The sequence below is a fragment of the Notolepis coatsorum genome (genome assembly GCF_963971535.1).
Source record: "Notolepis coatsorum genome assembly, chromosome: 17".
NCBI lineage: Eukaryota > Metazoa > Chordata > Actinopteri > Aulopiformes > Paralepididae > Notolepis > Notolepis coatsorum.
Genome location: NC_140181.1, coordinates 93,188,780 through 93,206,065, shown reverse-complemented (window position 1 = coordinate 93,206,065; position 17,286 = coordinate 93,188,780). Strand labels below are relative to the sequence as shown.

Below are 17,286 nucleotides of genomic sequence, written 5' to 3'. Positions count from 1 at the left end.
CGTGTTTGCTAAAGACTTGCAATGCTAGGTACACACTCCTGCCATTGCCCTTGAGCAAGGTACTGGCGTTACAACTGTCTGGGGTTACCACTGGAGTCGGTCCCCGGGTGCTCATCTGTGGCTGCCCACTGCTCCTAAGTGGTTAGGATGTGTCAAATACAGAGGACGAGTTTCCCCACAGGGATTCATATTAAATAACTTAACTTATATTTCCTAAAGAAATTGAGCAATTTTTTTTCCCAGACTCAGTTTGGCCCAATGCCTCTATCTGGGTACAGCAGGTGATCCCTCCTCGGCCTATAAAAAGGACGACCTAGTAAAAGCATCTAAACACGACCGGTTATGAGAAAGTGCTCCATGTGATAAATGTACCCATTCAAGGAACACGCCAGCATTATGGGAAATGCGCTTACCGTCTTCTCCAGAGTCAGACAAGAAGATAGATACCAATTTCCTCTCTGTGCGTCGAGTAGAAAGCTATCCATCTGCAAGCTATCCTAGTTTAGCACAAATGAAGGGACACGGACCACTAGCCGAGCTTAAAACTCCGGGAGAGGTGTTTTTGGCCAACAGCTATAGGCTAGCTGGTCCGTATCCACTTACATTCACATGGTATCCATCTTCTTGTCTGACTCTGGAGAAGACGGTAAATACATTTCCCATAATATTAGAGCGTTTCTTTAATGAGTTTACCAGAGCCCACCCGGATATACCATCGAGACAGACGTGTTGCTGTCTGCACACAAAAAAAAGGTTAATTTCCCTTTCCTCTGTTCAGAAAGTTGAGACTCCTGTATCTGATGTCTATTTAATTTTATGTTTTGTGTCTTTCTTTAGCAAAAAAGACAAAATCCTTTTCTTCTTTTTAGAAATAGGCAATGTTTTACATTTGGCTATTTCTCATCATCTTTACCTTTAAAGCAAAAAAAAATAAAAAAATAATAATAAGTTGAATGTAAAAATTAAATACTTGGGCGTAAATAAACACTCGAGTTGTCATCACCTTTAACTCTTTGAAAATGCAATTTGTAGATGTCACGGTTGAAACAAAAGAAACCTGAACACAGCTTCAGTTGAAAGGATTTAAGTTATAGCAATACGCACACTGTGAAGTGTACAATTTGTCAAGGTTCATTTGATTCTAATAAAATACTTTTTTTTCTTTTTCTTCTTTTTTTTTTAAACCCATATACATTTCATATATTTATCTTTTTGGGGTATATGGATCCAAAAATAGACATTTAAATCATAAGGGGAGGGGGGTAGAAATAAAACTTCAAAAAGCTACGAATGGTTGTCCTCCGTCCCTGTGGAGAGAGAAGGAGAGAGGGAGCGAGGGATGGAGAGGGGAAGGAAGTCGGGTGGGGTCGGGGGTTGGCCAAGCTATACAGCGCAGTATTATACCCACTTTAGCTCATTACACACATACAGTCATGATCAAGGCACAGGGATCTTCTAAAAGTTCTTTTTTTTCTCAATAAAGTTGTACAAAATAATACATTTTACAGTCTGTACAAGAATAATAGTTCAGCAGTAAAGTAAAAGACAAACATACAAAGGAGCCTGGGGGTGAGGAGGAGGAGGAAGGGAGGAGAGATGATAGGAAGGAACGAAGGAAGGTGGCAGGAATGAAGGGAGGGAGGTGGGGAGGGAGGCGTCATTTGACCACATGGGTAAAGATTAGTGTTGTGTTTGCTGTCGTCCCATTCCTTTTTTTCAATTTCAGGATTATTCCTTTTTCCTTCCCCCCCTCTTGAAACAAAAGAGCAGCACCAGTAAAGTAGCAGTGCAGGGTCAGAGTACATGGTAGTGCTAAGTGAACACAATGAGGATGATAGAGAGAGAGAGAGAGAGAAGGATATAGGAAAGAAAGGGAGGGAGAGCAGGAGAGATAAAGAGGGAGAAAAAGATGGATAGAGGGAGAGAGAGGGACAAAGGTCAATGTACGTTAGCGCAGGAGAATGGATGAGAAAAGGAGAGGAGAATGGATGAGGAGAGGAGAATGGACGAGGAGAATGGATGAGAGAATGAGAGGAGAATGGATGGGAAGAGGAGAATGGATGAGAGAAGGAGAATGGAAGGAGGAGAATGGATGAGAAGGAGAATGGATGAGGAAATAATGAGAATGGATGAGGATAGAAGGAGAATGGACGAGGAAAGAAGGAGATTGGATGAGGAGAGAAGGAGAATGGACGATGAGAGAAGGAGAATGGACGAGGAGAGAAGGAAAATGGATGAGGAGAGAAGGAGAATGGATGAGAAGGAGAATGGAGGAAAGGAAAAAAGAAAACAAAAAAGAAAGAAAAGAGCACACGGACAAAAAAAACCAAACAGCTGTGGAAACAGCCAAACAGGGTGGATAATGACAGGATGAAGAGTCCTCTTTAACCTCTATGTTTGTACTGTAGAACGATGCTTTTTGCACTCCGTTAGTTGAGCTGAGTCTGTAAAAGTTTGCCTCTTTATTTTTTAATTGTTATCGTTCTGGCTTAACGCCACCAACAAGGCAGAGTCAGGTGGCAAGAGGACGCAGACGGAGAGAGAGAAGAAGAAGAAAGCGTAAGGGAGCGACAACCGTGGCGCCGTCGAGGTGTCCGAAATTCACCAGGGGAAAAAAAAATACTAAAAACTTCACATCGGCATCGGCCCTGTGTCCCTGGCACTTCCTGTGTCCCGTAGTCTTCACTGTTCACAACAACCCCCCCCCCCCCCCCCACCCGTCGTCACGGTAACACTGCTCCCTCTCGTTTTGGCTGTGGAGTCGGTCGACTCGTTCGTTTTCATCAAAAGCTCTGTACTATGTGCAGAGACAGACAATCGGTTGTAAAGTCAGCCAACCAACTAACCAGTCAGTCGGTCAGTCAGTCAGTCAGTCAGTCGGTCGGTCGGTCGGTCGGTCGGTCAGTCGGTGAGTTGTTGGCTGCTGGGGGGCAGATCGCCCTAAGACTCTACGCACACGTCCAGGTAGCAAAAAGGTGGGAAACGGTGGCCGTGCAGTCCAGAAAAAAGCATGTACGTGACATTTTTCTATGTGCAAGCAGATACTGAATATGAATGTGTGATTGTGTGTGTATAGTATGTGTGTGTGTGTGTGTGTGTAAGTGAAGAGAAAGGGTTTTGTGTTGGCAAGTTTGCAATCTGTGTGTGCGAGTGTGTGTGTGTGTGTGTGTGCGCCATGAGATCAGTTCAAGTCCTGAGCACAGTGCTTTTTATTTTTAAATACAGTGAAGTTCAGCGGATGGGCTGTGGCCAGTACAGTCCTCTTATCTGCAGTGTTACAACAGTAACTGTCCGAGTGGCTCTTGTAGTAGTAGCTCTTCTCAAAACGTTCCATCCTGACCTCATGGAAGGGAGAGAATCTCAAAACGCCTCATCTTAAGCTCCCCACAAAACACAGTTCAGAGACCACGTCGTCGTCGTCGCCAGGGGGTCAAAGACAGAGAGATCAGGGTCAGGAGGGTCCAGGGATTTTAGGGAAGATGTGAGGGGGCGTGGGAGGGATGGAGGGGGGGAGGGAGGGGGGATACGTTCAGGTCAGGTATAGACTGTAGGTGAGGAGGTGGGAGTTCAGAGGTCATTCAGGTGTTCAGAGTCTATGTTTCTGCCCATCCCTCGCCACTTCCATCGAGAGCTTGTTCCATCGCAGGTAAGGAGGCTGCTTCAGAGGGCAGCAAGGGAGAGGTCAGAGTTCAGATTCTATGTGTGTGTGTGTGTCTAGACCCCCTGCCTTCCCTTTGCCAAGAGCTTGTGCCGCTGCAGAAGAGGGGGGGGGGTTCAGAGATCCAGGGTTCAAAGTTCAGTCCGTTTTGGCCGCACCCCCCCCATACACCCCCCCCCCCCCCCCTCAATCCCATCACTTTGAGCTCAGTACTGCCACAGAAGAGGGAAGTTCAGAGATTATGGGTTCAAAGTTCAGTCCGTTTCGTGTTTTCTTTTTTCTTCTTTTGGCCGCCTCCCCCCCCTCCCCCTCCCCCCTCGTTCCCATCACAAGAGCTCGTACTGCCGCAGGTGCATCCTCTGGATGATGTCTCGACAGTCGTTGAAGACGCGCCGGATGTTCTCGGTGTCCACAGCGCAGGTGAAGTGAGGGTAGCAGTAATGTCTCCCGTCGCCGCTGGCCGTGCTGATCCTCTGGAGGACGGGGGAGACAGAGAGACGTCTATTAAAGGGCTAATACAATAATAATAATATAATACACTTATGTGTATTGCACCTTCCAATAAGAAAATTATCGCTCAAAGTGCTTCACAGTAGCAAAGAAAGACGGGCATAAAATGAGCAATGTATAAAGTGCAGACGTAAAATAAGTATGAACGAGCATCAAAATAGAACATTAAATGACAGTTCTTCACATTAGGATCCAATAGGCCTCCTTGTTTACTCTTTGATCGTCACACATAGACTATTTTTAAATAGACAGTAATAAAAGAGCTAAATAGAGTAGACGGAGTAAAATAGTGCAGTGCAATAAAAAAGTTAGTCAAATAGAATAGATGGAGTAAAATAATGCAATAGTGCAGTTCTGAATGACTTGTTTAAACCAGATCTAATGTAACTTAACCCTTAACTGTTCTGCTAAGCCCCAGAGCACGCTGCTAAAAAATAGTCCATGTCCAGAATCAGACGAAGAAGATAAGATACCAAGTTTCCTCTTCCTCTCCCACAATCCGGCCGCAAGCTAGCCTAGCTGAGCACAAATTAATGGAAGCGAATACCGCTAGCCTAGCTGGCCAAAAACACCTCTCCCAGAGTTTTAAGCTAGGCTAATGGTCTGAATCCCCTTCTATTTATCTGTGCAGCCACACAGAGAGAAGAAATTGGTATCTAGAGAAGATGGTATTCGTATTTCCCATAATGTTGGGTGTGCCCCTTAAAAATAAATATATATATATATATTGGTGGTATAATGTAGAATTATTACATTCATCCTATCCCTTGTGGTATTTGCAATGATGGCGGGCAAGAAGTATGAAAAACACTCACTCTCACTGAAAACAACAAGAGATGTAATAGTAAATTCTCTTTTTAGTTGTAGTGACAATAGAATAAAGACGTCCCACACGCTGTACTTGCAATAAAACCTTATTTCTTGTGCCAAGTTTCACCTGATGAAGGTCTAGGGACCGAAACGTTGCGTTTCAAATAACGTTTAATGCAAATAAATGGGTCGTTAGACAGTGTTCAGGAGTCCTCTCTTCTCCGACCCATGGACATTTTCTCCTACGAGCCTGTCTACAAGAAGATAAAGGTGCGCATGAGAGCCCACACAATCAAGTTGTAATGATTGTAAAAAAAATAAAATCAACTGATTAACGTCATATCCTCATATCCGAGCCTCGACTTTTAATGAGACGTTCTAAAAAAAAAAAAAAAAAAAAAAAAACACAACGAGATAGAAGAGAAGTCTCTGCCGTTACCAGGAATTCATCTCGTATGAAGTACTTTGCCCTTGTGACGCGCGGGTCCTCCCCGGGTTCCGGTGTGGCTGAAGAGAGGAAAGGAGAGGTTAGTGAGAGGGACTCGCAGTAGAGGAGTCAGCCGTTCCCTTTCAAAGCACCGTACAATTTGTCGTACATCAAACCGTCAAGCAATACGTCAAGCACCACACCTCTATTTTGGCCGCCACGCCCCCTTTTGGGGGGGAAACAACTCGGGGAATAAACGAGGATTAAATGGGTGTTTGTTCATAAACTACAACTTTAGGACAAAAAACACACAAATATAAATCACGTTGAAGACCATCGTTGTCCAGAAATAGTCATTACCTCTTAGCTTTAGGTAACTTGGGAGATGAATAAACGTAATATTAAATGTCCAGGTAGGGAAATGAGGAAATAACCTGCAGCTGATGGATCAAACTTAACTTTTCACAATAGCGTGAACGCTATTGGAAAGTAGTTCCTTGACATAATCAGGTGCTAACAAAACGCATTGTCACCAGTGTTGTTATTATTATAAATTTGTTTTAATTTCCTTTATATTGGAAGCAGAAAATGTAAGCACTTGTTTACAATAATAGTGAAAGTCAATGGTGGGCATGAAATAAAACTAATGGTTTATTATTCATTTCTTTGGTATTGGTAACAAACATTACTATTTTCTGCTCCCAATATTTGAAAAACAAAAGCAGTTGTGCCAAGTGCTTTTTCAACGGACAGTATGGACTATGAGCTTGTGAGAAAGCAGGTTTGGACTATCCATTGAAAACCAAAATTGGCCCCAAACCAGGGAGAGCCATAGATAGAGGATAGTGATGATCGCTACACCGACGCCTACGGGAGCCGGAGTCGTTAAAAATTTGTGACATTGGGGAGCTCCAGTAGCTCACCGCGTACCTCGAGCGCTATTTCGGCGCCGGGGACAACCGTGCTCGTCACGGATCTGGGGTTAGCGAGTTCGATTCCCGGACTGCAGCCGTATCTTTCTCAGAGTGTCTTCCCCCATCTGTACCCATTCAAACCTGTTTCTGTCGGTCATTCTTGACCAGAGAAAATGCGATAAACGCAAAAAAGAGCCAGCGGGATGGCCAAAGTTTAAAAAATAAAATAAAATCGTGACATTTACACCTGCTTGACTTCCACGGCTGTGAAGTATCGATAAAATAAAAATCGGTATTGGTGTATAGATTTTTCTTAACCCATCCCTACGACAACACTGCTAAAAATAAAACAAAAAGACAGAAGAACACTGGTCTCTAGGTCTCTGTCCGACAGCGTGGCTACATGGGTAGAGCTCCGGACTCATGATCGGAAGATAACCGGTTTGAGCCGTTTTGGTTCGTTGTTGGAAAGTAGTGTTGTTGTCCAGCAGGGAGCATTCGGTCCTCTGGACCTGGTGGTGTTGTTGTCCAGCAGGGAGCACTCTGTCCTCTGGACCTGGTGGTGTTGTTGTCCAGCAGGGAGCACTCTGTCCTCTGGACCTGGTGGTGTTGTCCAGCAGGGAGCACTCTGTCCTCTGGACCTGGTGGTGTTGTTGTCCAGCAGGGAGCACTCTGTCCTCTGGACCCGGTGGTGTTGTTGTCCAGCAGGGAACACTCTGTCCTCTGGACCTGGTGGTGTTGTTGTCCAGCAGGGAGCACTCTGTCCTCTGGACCCGGTGGTGTTGTTGTCCAGCAGGGAGCACTCTGTCCTCTAGACCTGGTGGTGTTGTTGTCCAGCAGGGAGCACTCTGTCCTCTGGACCTGGTGGTGTTGTTGTCCAGCAGGGAGCACTCTGTCCTCTGGACCCGGTGGTGTTGTTGTCCAGCAGGGAACACTCTGTCCTCTGGACCTGGTGGTGTTGTTGTCCAGCAGGGAGCACTCTGTCCTCTGGACCTGGTGGTGTTGTTGTCCAGCAGGGAGCACTCTGTCCTCTGGACCTGGTGGTGTTGTTGTCCAGCAGGGAGCACTCTGTCCTCTGGACCTGGTGGTGTTGTTGTCTAGCAGGGAGCACTCTGTCCTCTGGACCTGGTGGTGTTGTTGTCCAGCAGGGAGCACTCTGTCCTCTGGACCTGGTGGTGTTGTTGTCCAGCAGGGATCACTCGGTCCTCTGGACCTGGTGGTGATGTTGTCCAGCAGGGAGCACTCTGTCCTCTGGACCTGGTGGTGTTGTTGTCCAGCAGGGAGCACTCTGTCCTCTGGACCTGGTGGTGTTGTTGTCCAGCAGGGAGCACTCTGTCCTCTGGACCTGGTGGTGTTGTTGTCCAGCAGGGAGCACTCTGTCCTCTGGACCTGGTGGTGTTGTTGTCCAGCAGGGAGCACTCTGTCCTCTGGACCTGGTGGTGCTGTTGTCCAGCAGGGAGCACTCTGTCCTCTGGACCTGGTGGTGTTGTTGTCCAGCAGGGATCACTCGGTCCTCTGGACCTGGTGGTGATGTTGTCCAGCAGGGAGCACTCTGTCCTCTGGACCTGGTGGTGTTGTTGTCCAGCAGGGAGCACTCTGTCCTCTGGACCTGGTGGTGTTGTTGTCCAGCAGGGAGCACTCTGTCCTCTGGACCTGGTGGTGTTGTTGTCCAGCAGGGAGCACTCTGTCCTCTGGACCTGGTGGTGTTGTTGTCCAGCAGGGAGCACTCTGTCCTCTGGACCTGGCGATGTTGTTGTCCAGCAGGGAGCACTCTGTCTTCTGGACCCGGGACACTGTACAGCTGCGAGTGCAGTCCTTCGGATGAGACGTGAGATTGTACAACTGTGGTTGGGTGCTACACAGTGGTGGTGAAGGAGGCAATTTACACCCAACATTGTAAAAGAAAAAGTGCTTCGAGTCCGTCTAGAAAAACGTGCTATATGAATGCAATGATCCTCACGATCATCCGGTGTGGTGGTGTATAGATTTCTCTTAACCCATCCCTATCCCAACAAAACAAGAGAAAACAGAAAGACAGAAGACCACTGGTCTCCAGGCTACTCCTCCTCACCATCGTCTGGTGTGGTGTATCGAGCAAACTCAGGGAAGTACTCCTCTATCTTAGACTTCCCTGCCAGCACCTTCTCTGCCAGCAGGTCCTGTTTATTCAGGAAGAGGATAACGGAGATGGTCCGCAGCCACCTGAGGGGGACAGAGAAGTCAGCTTTCAGTGGAATGTTTGACGTGTTGCTAGGAAACAGATCTAACTACAGTTGATTCCCTGTTAGGTTTCTAGAATTAGATTAATTAGATTACAATGTAGTAGGGCTGTACCGAATGTAATTTTGTAACATTCAAAGCTTCGATTGAAGTATTCGAATGAAGCTAAAAAAAAATTACATTTTCTTTTAATCTTTATTTTTTTCAAACTAAATCCTCAATTTGAATAAAGTGATTAATCTGATTAAATGAGTCTTTTTCTTTTATTAAATCAACTTTCTTTATCAGTTTCATCAACATAAAAAAAAGAAAAAGAGGTTGGCAGTCGACTACGGCTCCTTTGCGACCGATTAGTCGACTAATCGACTAATAGGGGTCAGCCCTAGTCATTATACAGCACAGGTACAGTACAACGAAAAGAAGTTTGGTGTCCAACCAGAGTGCAAATGTATCAGTAACAGCTATAATATACAATGTACAGATGGTTAAACTCGGTACAAAATAAACAAATTAGTACTACTGAGTGTAGTGCTACTCCGATGGTGTACAGAGTTGTATTATATAAATAGAGACCGTATGACTACTACTGACCAGCAGCGTAACTAATAAGAGTAGGATATGTACAGATATAGCTATAGTAAGGGACTATGTGCAGGTAAGTACAGACAGGTGAGGATAGGTATATATTAGGGGTGGGAATCGCCAGAGACCTCACAATACGATACTATCGCGATACTTGCGTCACGATACGATAGTATCGCGATACTAAATATATATCGTGATACACTGAAAATATTGCTATATGTTATTTTTTGCTCAAATTTAATTTATTACCTTTTTTCAACTGCAAAGTAAAACTTGTCAACATGTTTTATCTAATAAAATAAAGTTAAGTCTGTTCATCTCACCTCAATCATTTTTATTGCAGAACATGGTATTTTCTCAAGCAGACAGATGTAAACACTGTAATCTGTGTTGCATGTACCTGACAAACTGAACTCTTTGTATTACAGTCATATTCCATGTGTGTGTGTGGACTACTGTACTATTACAGGTATTGAAATGAACAATGCAACTTCCTTATACAATTTTTTTCCTCTTTTCTTTTTAATGAATAATAAAATATCAATACTTGGCGTCCCTGTATCGATACAGTATCGCCACGCAAAGTATCGCGATACTACTACGTATCGATTTCCCCCCCACCCCTAGTATAATGCGGTGTGAATAAATATATATATGTAGTATACAGCATTATAGTACATACAGAACTAAGGGTTATGTGCAAGTGTACAGTGTGCAAGTATATGAGGGGTTATAGGAGCATATAAAAATACGGTAGGGCTGACCCCTATTAGTCGATTAGTCGACTAATCGGTCGAAAGGAGCCGTAGTCGACTGCCAACCTCTTAGTCGAATACAAAAGAAAAGAAAAATTCTAATTTTATTTATTATACATTTTTTTTATCTACTTTCTCCCATTTTCTATTTTTCTCCCATCCCAATTCCGTATCGTCCAATTCTACCCTCCCCTGTCTCGAATGCTGTTTGGCCATGCCTCCCACAAGCCGGCTGCAATGTGGACGAAGCCTTACATCACGTGTCCCCTCCGGTACTCGAGGAAGCAGCCGTCACATCTTTTCACCTGCACAGCGCGATCTCTCAGCGGCGGGAGTCTGCGTGGGAGGGACACGCCGCCCCCGTCGTTTCCTGATTCTGCTGCGCAGGCGCACCAACCGACCTGTAGGAGTCGCTGTCCACAACGTCCGATCCCCACCCACCAGCTTCCCACCCCCTAATAATGCCAATTGTATTAGTATGAACGACCAGCCAAGCTGGTAGCAATGCAGAGAGCTGGGCTCGAACCCAGCGTCTCCTGCATTAGTGGCGAGCGCCTTGCCCACTGCGCCACTTAGCCGCCCAATTTTATTTATTATTATTATAATTTTTTTATCATTCTTTCCAAAAGAAAAGAGGCCTAGAAGCGTGGCTAACGCTAATGGCACGCATACCAGAGGCTAAGTGCCTAAGAAAACAGGCACAGAGGCACTGAAAGAGGATTTCACCCATCTAATGAACACACTAGACTAGATAAATATCAAGATGTATCCATCAGTGGACCAATTGCATGCTTTTGCAGAGGACAAGAAGCCTTCAGTCGACTCCTTCAGACATTAAGTACCCCCACAGCCCAAATGGAATGATAAAAAAATCATAGTCGACTATCCAAATCCTTAGTCGGAGACAGCCCTAGGTAATATAAAGATATAAATTAGTTGTAGTATGGGAAATTTGTGTTTGTTTCTATTGTCAACCTGAAACCAGCAATGAGCCAGCTGTGTGTGTGTGTGTGCGTGTGCGTGTGTGTGTGTGTGCTATGCTTTATGGCCTTGGGAATGTAGCCTGCAGTACACAAGCTGATTGATCTCATTAGGATGAGGGCCACACAGTTAAGAGTCTTGTTTATTATAGTATTGTTCAGTATGGTATTTTTAGTATAGTATTATATTGTAGATTGTCCAGTATAGTGGGTTCACTGCACCAACCAGCAATGCACCTTTGTATAACAGAGGCTTCTGTGTGTGTGCGTGATAACAAGTTCAAATTCGATAGCCTCAGGGGTATTGAGTCAGTGTCTGTCGATAAGTCAGAGTTAGCCTTGATTGTACACATTCCTCACACAGTTCTGCCTCCCTAAGCTGAAAGATGCTCCTATATGGACATAAATAAATCATTCCAATATATAAGTGTCAGAGAGAGAGAGAGAGAGATGGGGGGGGGGGGGGGGGGTGTAGCATGTGCGTCTATGTATATATGTGTGTGTGTACGCATGGATGTGTGTGTGTGTCTGTATGTGCGCACATCTGTGTACACATGTGTGTGTGTGTATATAGGTGTGTAATAAGGCTGTCCCAGAACCCTGTTTTTGGCATTCGAACTTCGTCAGGGTTTTTCGAACGAACGTTCGAACCTTCGTTTTTAATAAAAAACAAAAAATAAAAAGTAATTAAAAAAAAATCTTTATTTTTTACTATCCTCAAACTAAATCCTCAATTTGAATAAAGTGATTAATCTGATTAAATTAGTTTTTTTTTTTTTATTATTAAATCAACTTTCCAGACCCAGACCCAGCCCAGGGAGAAGCCCCAGCCCAACTAAATCAACTTTCTTTAATGAATATAACTCATCAGTTTCTTTTAATACTATAATATTAGTGTAGCCTAATCTTTATCTGCAACTGTGAAGAAAAACCCTATTGGTTTAAACAGAATTAATAGAAGAAAAAAAAAATAACGATTTTTTTTTAATTATTAAAAATAAAGAATCCGAATGTTGATTTAGAATTCGAATGCCAACATAATGAACGTTTGGGCTCAGCCCTAGTGTGTAATGTGTATATATGTACATTATATGTGTGTGTGTGTGTGAATGTGTATATATGTAGTGTATGTGTGTACATGTGTATATATGTACTGTGCATGTGTATATAGTATATGTGTGTGTGTGTGTGTGTGTGTGTTTGTGTGTGTGTGTGCATATGTGTGTGTGTGTGTGTGTGTGTGTGTGTGTGTGTGTGTGTGTGTGTGTGTGTGTGTGTGTGTGTGTGTGTGTGTGTGTGTGTGTGTGTGTGTCCATTCTCCACCTGTTGTTCCAGATGTTCTTGAACAGGTTGAGGGCCTCCTGTAAACGGTTGGTCTGATTATCCTCTCTGATCACCATGTTGTAACTGCTACTGGCCACTACGAAGATGATGGCCGTTACATCTGGAGACAGAGGGAGAGGGAAAGAGGGACAGAGAGAGAGAGAGGGATGCTGATCAATATTATTGATGGATGGGATGCTATAACTGCTACTGGATGGATACCACAAAGATAATGGCTGTTACATCTGGAGAGGGTGGGACTGGGAGAAGGAGAGACTGGTTGTAAGTATCGATAGGTATGTAGATAGATAGACTGTCGGAGAGGGAGATAGGGAGAGAGAGAGAGAGAGAGAGAGAGATATCGATAGAGAGAGAGTGAGATGGAGAGAAAGAAATGGGAGAGTGAGGGGGAGATATACTGTATATTTTCATTTAGTCATTTAGCTGATGCTTTTATCCAAAGCGACTTACAAGTTTTGTACAACAAGTCAGCAGGAAGGGAATGGTACAACTCTGGCAGTAAGATTGTTCGTCAAACAGTGTCGAACTTGAGTGCTACAGTCTTGAGTGTACAGTAGTAAAGACATATTAGCATAGTAGGTAGTAATATAGGCTAGGTCGATTCCTAACTAGCAGAGTGCATACTAGTAAAAGACAGTACGAAGGTTAGCATTCTTTATTTTTTCATTCATTCTTTATTTCTTCATTAAAGATATTGATTGAAGAAGTGTGTTCTTAGTCGACGGTGGAATATATGCATCATTTACCAGTGTATGTAAGTCTAGTTTGAAGAACAGACAGGTCAGTGTAGTGTATGCAAGTCTAGTTTGAAGAACAGACAGGTCAGTGTAGTGTATGCAAGTCTAGTCTGAAGCACAGACTGGTCAGTACAATGTATTTAAGTCTAGTTTGAAGTACAGACAGGTCAGTAGCTTGTCAATAAAAAAATTATTTGAAATATTTGTTCAACTACATCCAAACTATATTGTGGAGAATGATCTGGAATCTCATATATTTACATTGAGCACCGATTGAACTGACTAAGTGTAGATTGTGTTTTAAGGAGAGGACAGGGAGCAGCTATTGAGGTGGAATCAGAAAAATGCAGTTTCTAGGGAATTATGTAGTTTGTAATTGACTACCTAAACTACATGCCCCACAGTAATTAACTACCTAAACTGCATGCCCCACAGTAATTAACTACCTAAACTACATGCCACACAGTAATTAACTACCTAAACAACATGCCCCACAGTAATTAACTACCTAAACTACATGACCCACAGTAATTAACTACCTAAACAACATGCCCCACAGTAATTAACTACCTAAACTACATGCCCCACAGTAATTAACTACCTAAACTACATGCCCCACAGTAATTAACTACCTAAACAACATGCCCCACAGTAATTAACTACCTAAACTACATGCCCCACAGTAATTAACTACCTAAACTACATGCCCCAGCCCCACAGTAATTAACTACCTAAACAACATGCCCCACAGTAATTAACTACCTAAACTACATGCCCCACAGTAATTAACTACCTAAACTACATGCCACACAGTAATTAACTACCTAAACTACATGCCACACAATAATTAACTACCTAAACTACATGACCCACAGTAATTAACTACCTAAACTACATGCCCCACAGTAATTAACTACCTAAACTACATGCCCCAAAGTAGTTAACTACCTAAACTACATGCCCCAAAGTACTTAACTAAACTAGTAAACGAACCACAAGTAGTTAACTCCTCCCAAAAACTGGTATTCAAGTTTAGTTCGACAGGTCAGTAGAATGTACATGTAGTTTGGAGTACCGACAGGTCAGTAGGTCTAGTGTGGAGTACCGACAGGTCAGTAGGTCTAGTGTGGAGTACTGACAGGTCAGTAGGTCTAGTGTGGAGTACCGACAGGTCAGTAGGTCTAGTGTGGAGTACCGACAGGTCAGTAGGTCTAGTGTGGAGTACAGACAGGTCAGTAGGTTTAGTGTGGAGTACAGACAGGTCAGTAGGTCTAGTGTGGAGTACTGACAGGTCAGTAGGTCTAGTGTGGAGTACTGACAGGTCAGTAGGTCTAGTGTGGAGTACTGACAGGTCAGTAGGTCTAGTGTGGAGTACTGACAGGTCAGTAGGTCTAGTCTGGAGTACCGACAGGTCAGTAGGTCTAGTGTGGAGTACCGACAGGTCAGTAGGTCTAGTGTGGAGTACTGACAGGTCAGTAGGTCTAGTCTGGAGTACCGACAGGTCAGTAGGTCTAGTGTGGAGTACAGACAGGTCAGTAGGTCTAGTGTGGAGTACCGACAGACAGGAAGTAAATTACCGTTAAAGCACTGGATCCATTTCCGGCGTTCGTCCCGCTGACCACCGACATCGAACATGCTGTGAAGAAACAAGACATTACAACCAAGTAGGCCAATAATCCAATATTACCATTAGGGATGTCCGATATTATCGGCCTACCAATATTATCTGCCGATATTGGCATTAAAATGTGATATCGGAAATTATCGGTATCGGTTTTCAAAAATCTTTTTTCTTTTTCTTTTTTACATTTATTTAACCTTTATTTACCCAGACAAGCAAGTAAGAACAAATTCAGATTTTATTTATTGTCAAAAGTATGCATAATGTTGTGTTAAATCCACGACAAGAGATATGTAATGTTAATTACCTGAAATTATTCCGTTTTTTTGGGGGGGGGAAACGCTGCATATATCGGTATCGGTTGATATCGGTATCGGAAATTAAGAGTTGGACAATATCGGTATATCGGTATCGGTAAAAAAGCCAATATCGAACATCCCTAATTACCATGTGTAATGTTAAGTGAGTGTGAGTTTATGAGTACTACTGATTAGCACAATTACTCACATAAAATATATAAATGAGTACTACTGAGTCAGTATTACTCATTTATATATTCTATATCCAGTTTAAATCACCTGTACATTTTATATTGCTATTGTATTTTACTGTTACATTTGCACTCTGGTTGGATGCCAAACTTATTTTCGTTGTACTGTACTTGTGCTGTATAATGACAATAGATTTGAATCTAATCTAATAACCAGTGTGCAACAAACACTAGTGTAATGTTAATAACACCAGGGTCCAAACACTAGTGTAATGTTAATAACACCAGGGTCCAAACACTAGTGTAAGGTTAATAACACCAGGGTCCAAACACTAGTCTAATGTTAATAACACCAGGGTCCAAACACTAGTGTAATGTTAATAACACCAGGGTCCAAACACTAGTGTAATGTTAATAACACCAGGGTCCAAACACTATAATGTCCTATGCACAGCTGTATCTTCTTTAGGTGCAAAATACAGTTAAGCTAATGCCAAGTAGGTTTTTCTGCACACCTAGCAACTCAATTGTAGCCCGTTTCAATTAATAATATTTTATTATTCATTTTAGCAGGCAATGTTAAAAACAACAGAGCAAATAACATGTTTTGCATTGCTACCTCTTCAACCCGAAGAAGTTGTGACACAGAATGTGTTGTTCGCTGATGTTTGTCTGTATTAGGGATGGGTACCGTTCACATTTGAACAGATACGGTACCGGTACCTGTGAATCGATACCGGTACCCAACGGTACCTTTTTTTGGTACTTTAGTCTCTAAAAATGTAATCTACCCACCTCAGTTGTGAGAAAAAAAATCCAAACTTCAAATAACCACACTTTCGACCGTTTTCGGCTTGCCATTGCCCCGACTGCTTTGTTGTTGAATCAAGTCAAATCCTAGGTAAGCGTATATTGTGCGTGTGAACGTTGACATACATTTTTTTTTAAATAAAATAATAATAAAATAAACTAACAATTTTTTCAATTTTTTTTTTACAGTACCGACAACGGTTTCTCACGTGAATCGATACTCGGTAGTACCGACGTGTTTCGGTAAGTACCTTTTAAAAGTACAGAATTCGGTACCCATCCCTAGTCTGTATATTAGGGCTGCCTCAATGTTGTATTACATATATTAGGGCTGCCTCAATGTTGTATTACATATATTAGGGCTGCCTCAATGTTGTATTACATATATTAAGGCTGCCTCAATGTTGCATTACATATATTAGGGCTGCCTCAATGTTGTATTACATATATTAGGGCTGCCTCAATGTTGTATTACATATATTAAGGCTGCCTCAATGTTGCATTACATATATTAGGGCTGCCTCAATGTTGTATTACATATATTAGGGCTGCCTCAATGTTGTATTACATATATTAGGGCTGCACTGATGTTGTATTACATATATTAAGGCTGCCTGGATGTATTGTCATTATGTTGCTGTCCCTATATGACTTTCTGTCTCAGGATTTGAAGGACAGCTACTTCCACCATCTTCAAAGAGAAGAGCCAGAAACACAGCAGCACCCGAGACTAAGCTGGTAACACACGACAAGTTTCAAGTTTCTTTAATAGTTGTCATACAGAAGTACAGAATACTTTTATACAAAATGCTTCTTACTGTTACGCTCCAGAGACTGTGCAAGACAAGATAAGTATGAAATAAAATAACATAGTATAGCATGTAAATTAGAAGTAAAAAAAAATGAGGTCACAGTGTTCAGTTTAGACATATGTACAATGTTCGATGCAGAATAGACGTAACTGAGTTACCATATAATATACAATACTGTGCAGTGTACTAATATACAATACTATATAGTGCAAGGCAGAAATGGGATGAGGTGCAATTTAGGTACAATTTACAGTAGGTGTACGAGTTGTAGTGCAAATCCTTTATCAATAAATATAAAGTGTGTTTGTGTGATCTAAAGTGTGGAGAGTGGGTGCTGCAGTGTGTTGTTTGTTTAAGTGAGTGTGTGCGTGTGGGTGTGTGTGCTGTGTGCATTTGATGGTTGTTGCATAGTGTTTATTGTTCGTTTAGCAGCCTGATGGCCTGGGGATAGAAGCTTCTTCTGAGTCTTTCCGTGCTCGCCTTAAGACTCCGGTATCGCTTGCCTGACCGCAGAAGTTCAAAGAGGCAGTTGTTCGGGTGGCTCGAGTCCTTAATAATTCTCTTAGCCTTCCCCTTGCACCGCTTGTTGTAAATGTTCTGGAGGGTGGGAAGC

At 42.9% G+C, this 17,286-nt stretch overlaps 1 protein-coding gene across 2 annotated transcripts in view; it reads right to left on the bottom strand.

The window, feature by feature from the left end:
- Window positions 1-1,068: 1,068 nt before the first annotated feature.
- The window catches only part of LOC311244450 (guanine nucleotide-binding protein G(s) subunit alpha), a 148,505-nt gene continuing 132,287 nt past the window's right edge, over window positions 1,069-17,286 (bottom strand). For both annotated transcript variants that reach the window (XM_084333964.1, XM_084333965.1), the window contains 5 exons: window positions 14,518-14,576; window positions 12,183-12,303; window positions 8,391-8,521; window positions 5,418-5,485; window positions 1,069-4,131 (listed from right to left, as the gene is read on the bottom strand). In XM_084333964.1, coding sequence (XP_084190090.1) covers window positions 3,985-4,131; window positions 5,418-5,485; window positions 8,391-8,521; window positions 12,183-12,303; window positions 14,518-14,576 — 526 coding nt within the window. In that variant the 3' untranslated portion in view covers window positions 1,069-3,984. The remainder of the gene's footprint in view (window positions 4,132-5,417; window positions 5,486-8,390; window positions 8,522-12,182; window positions 12,304-14,517; window positions 14,577-17,286) is intronic.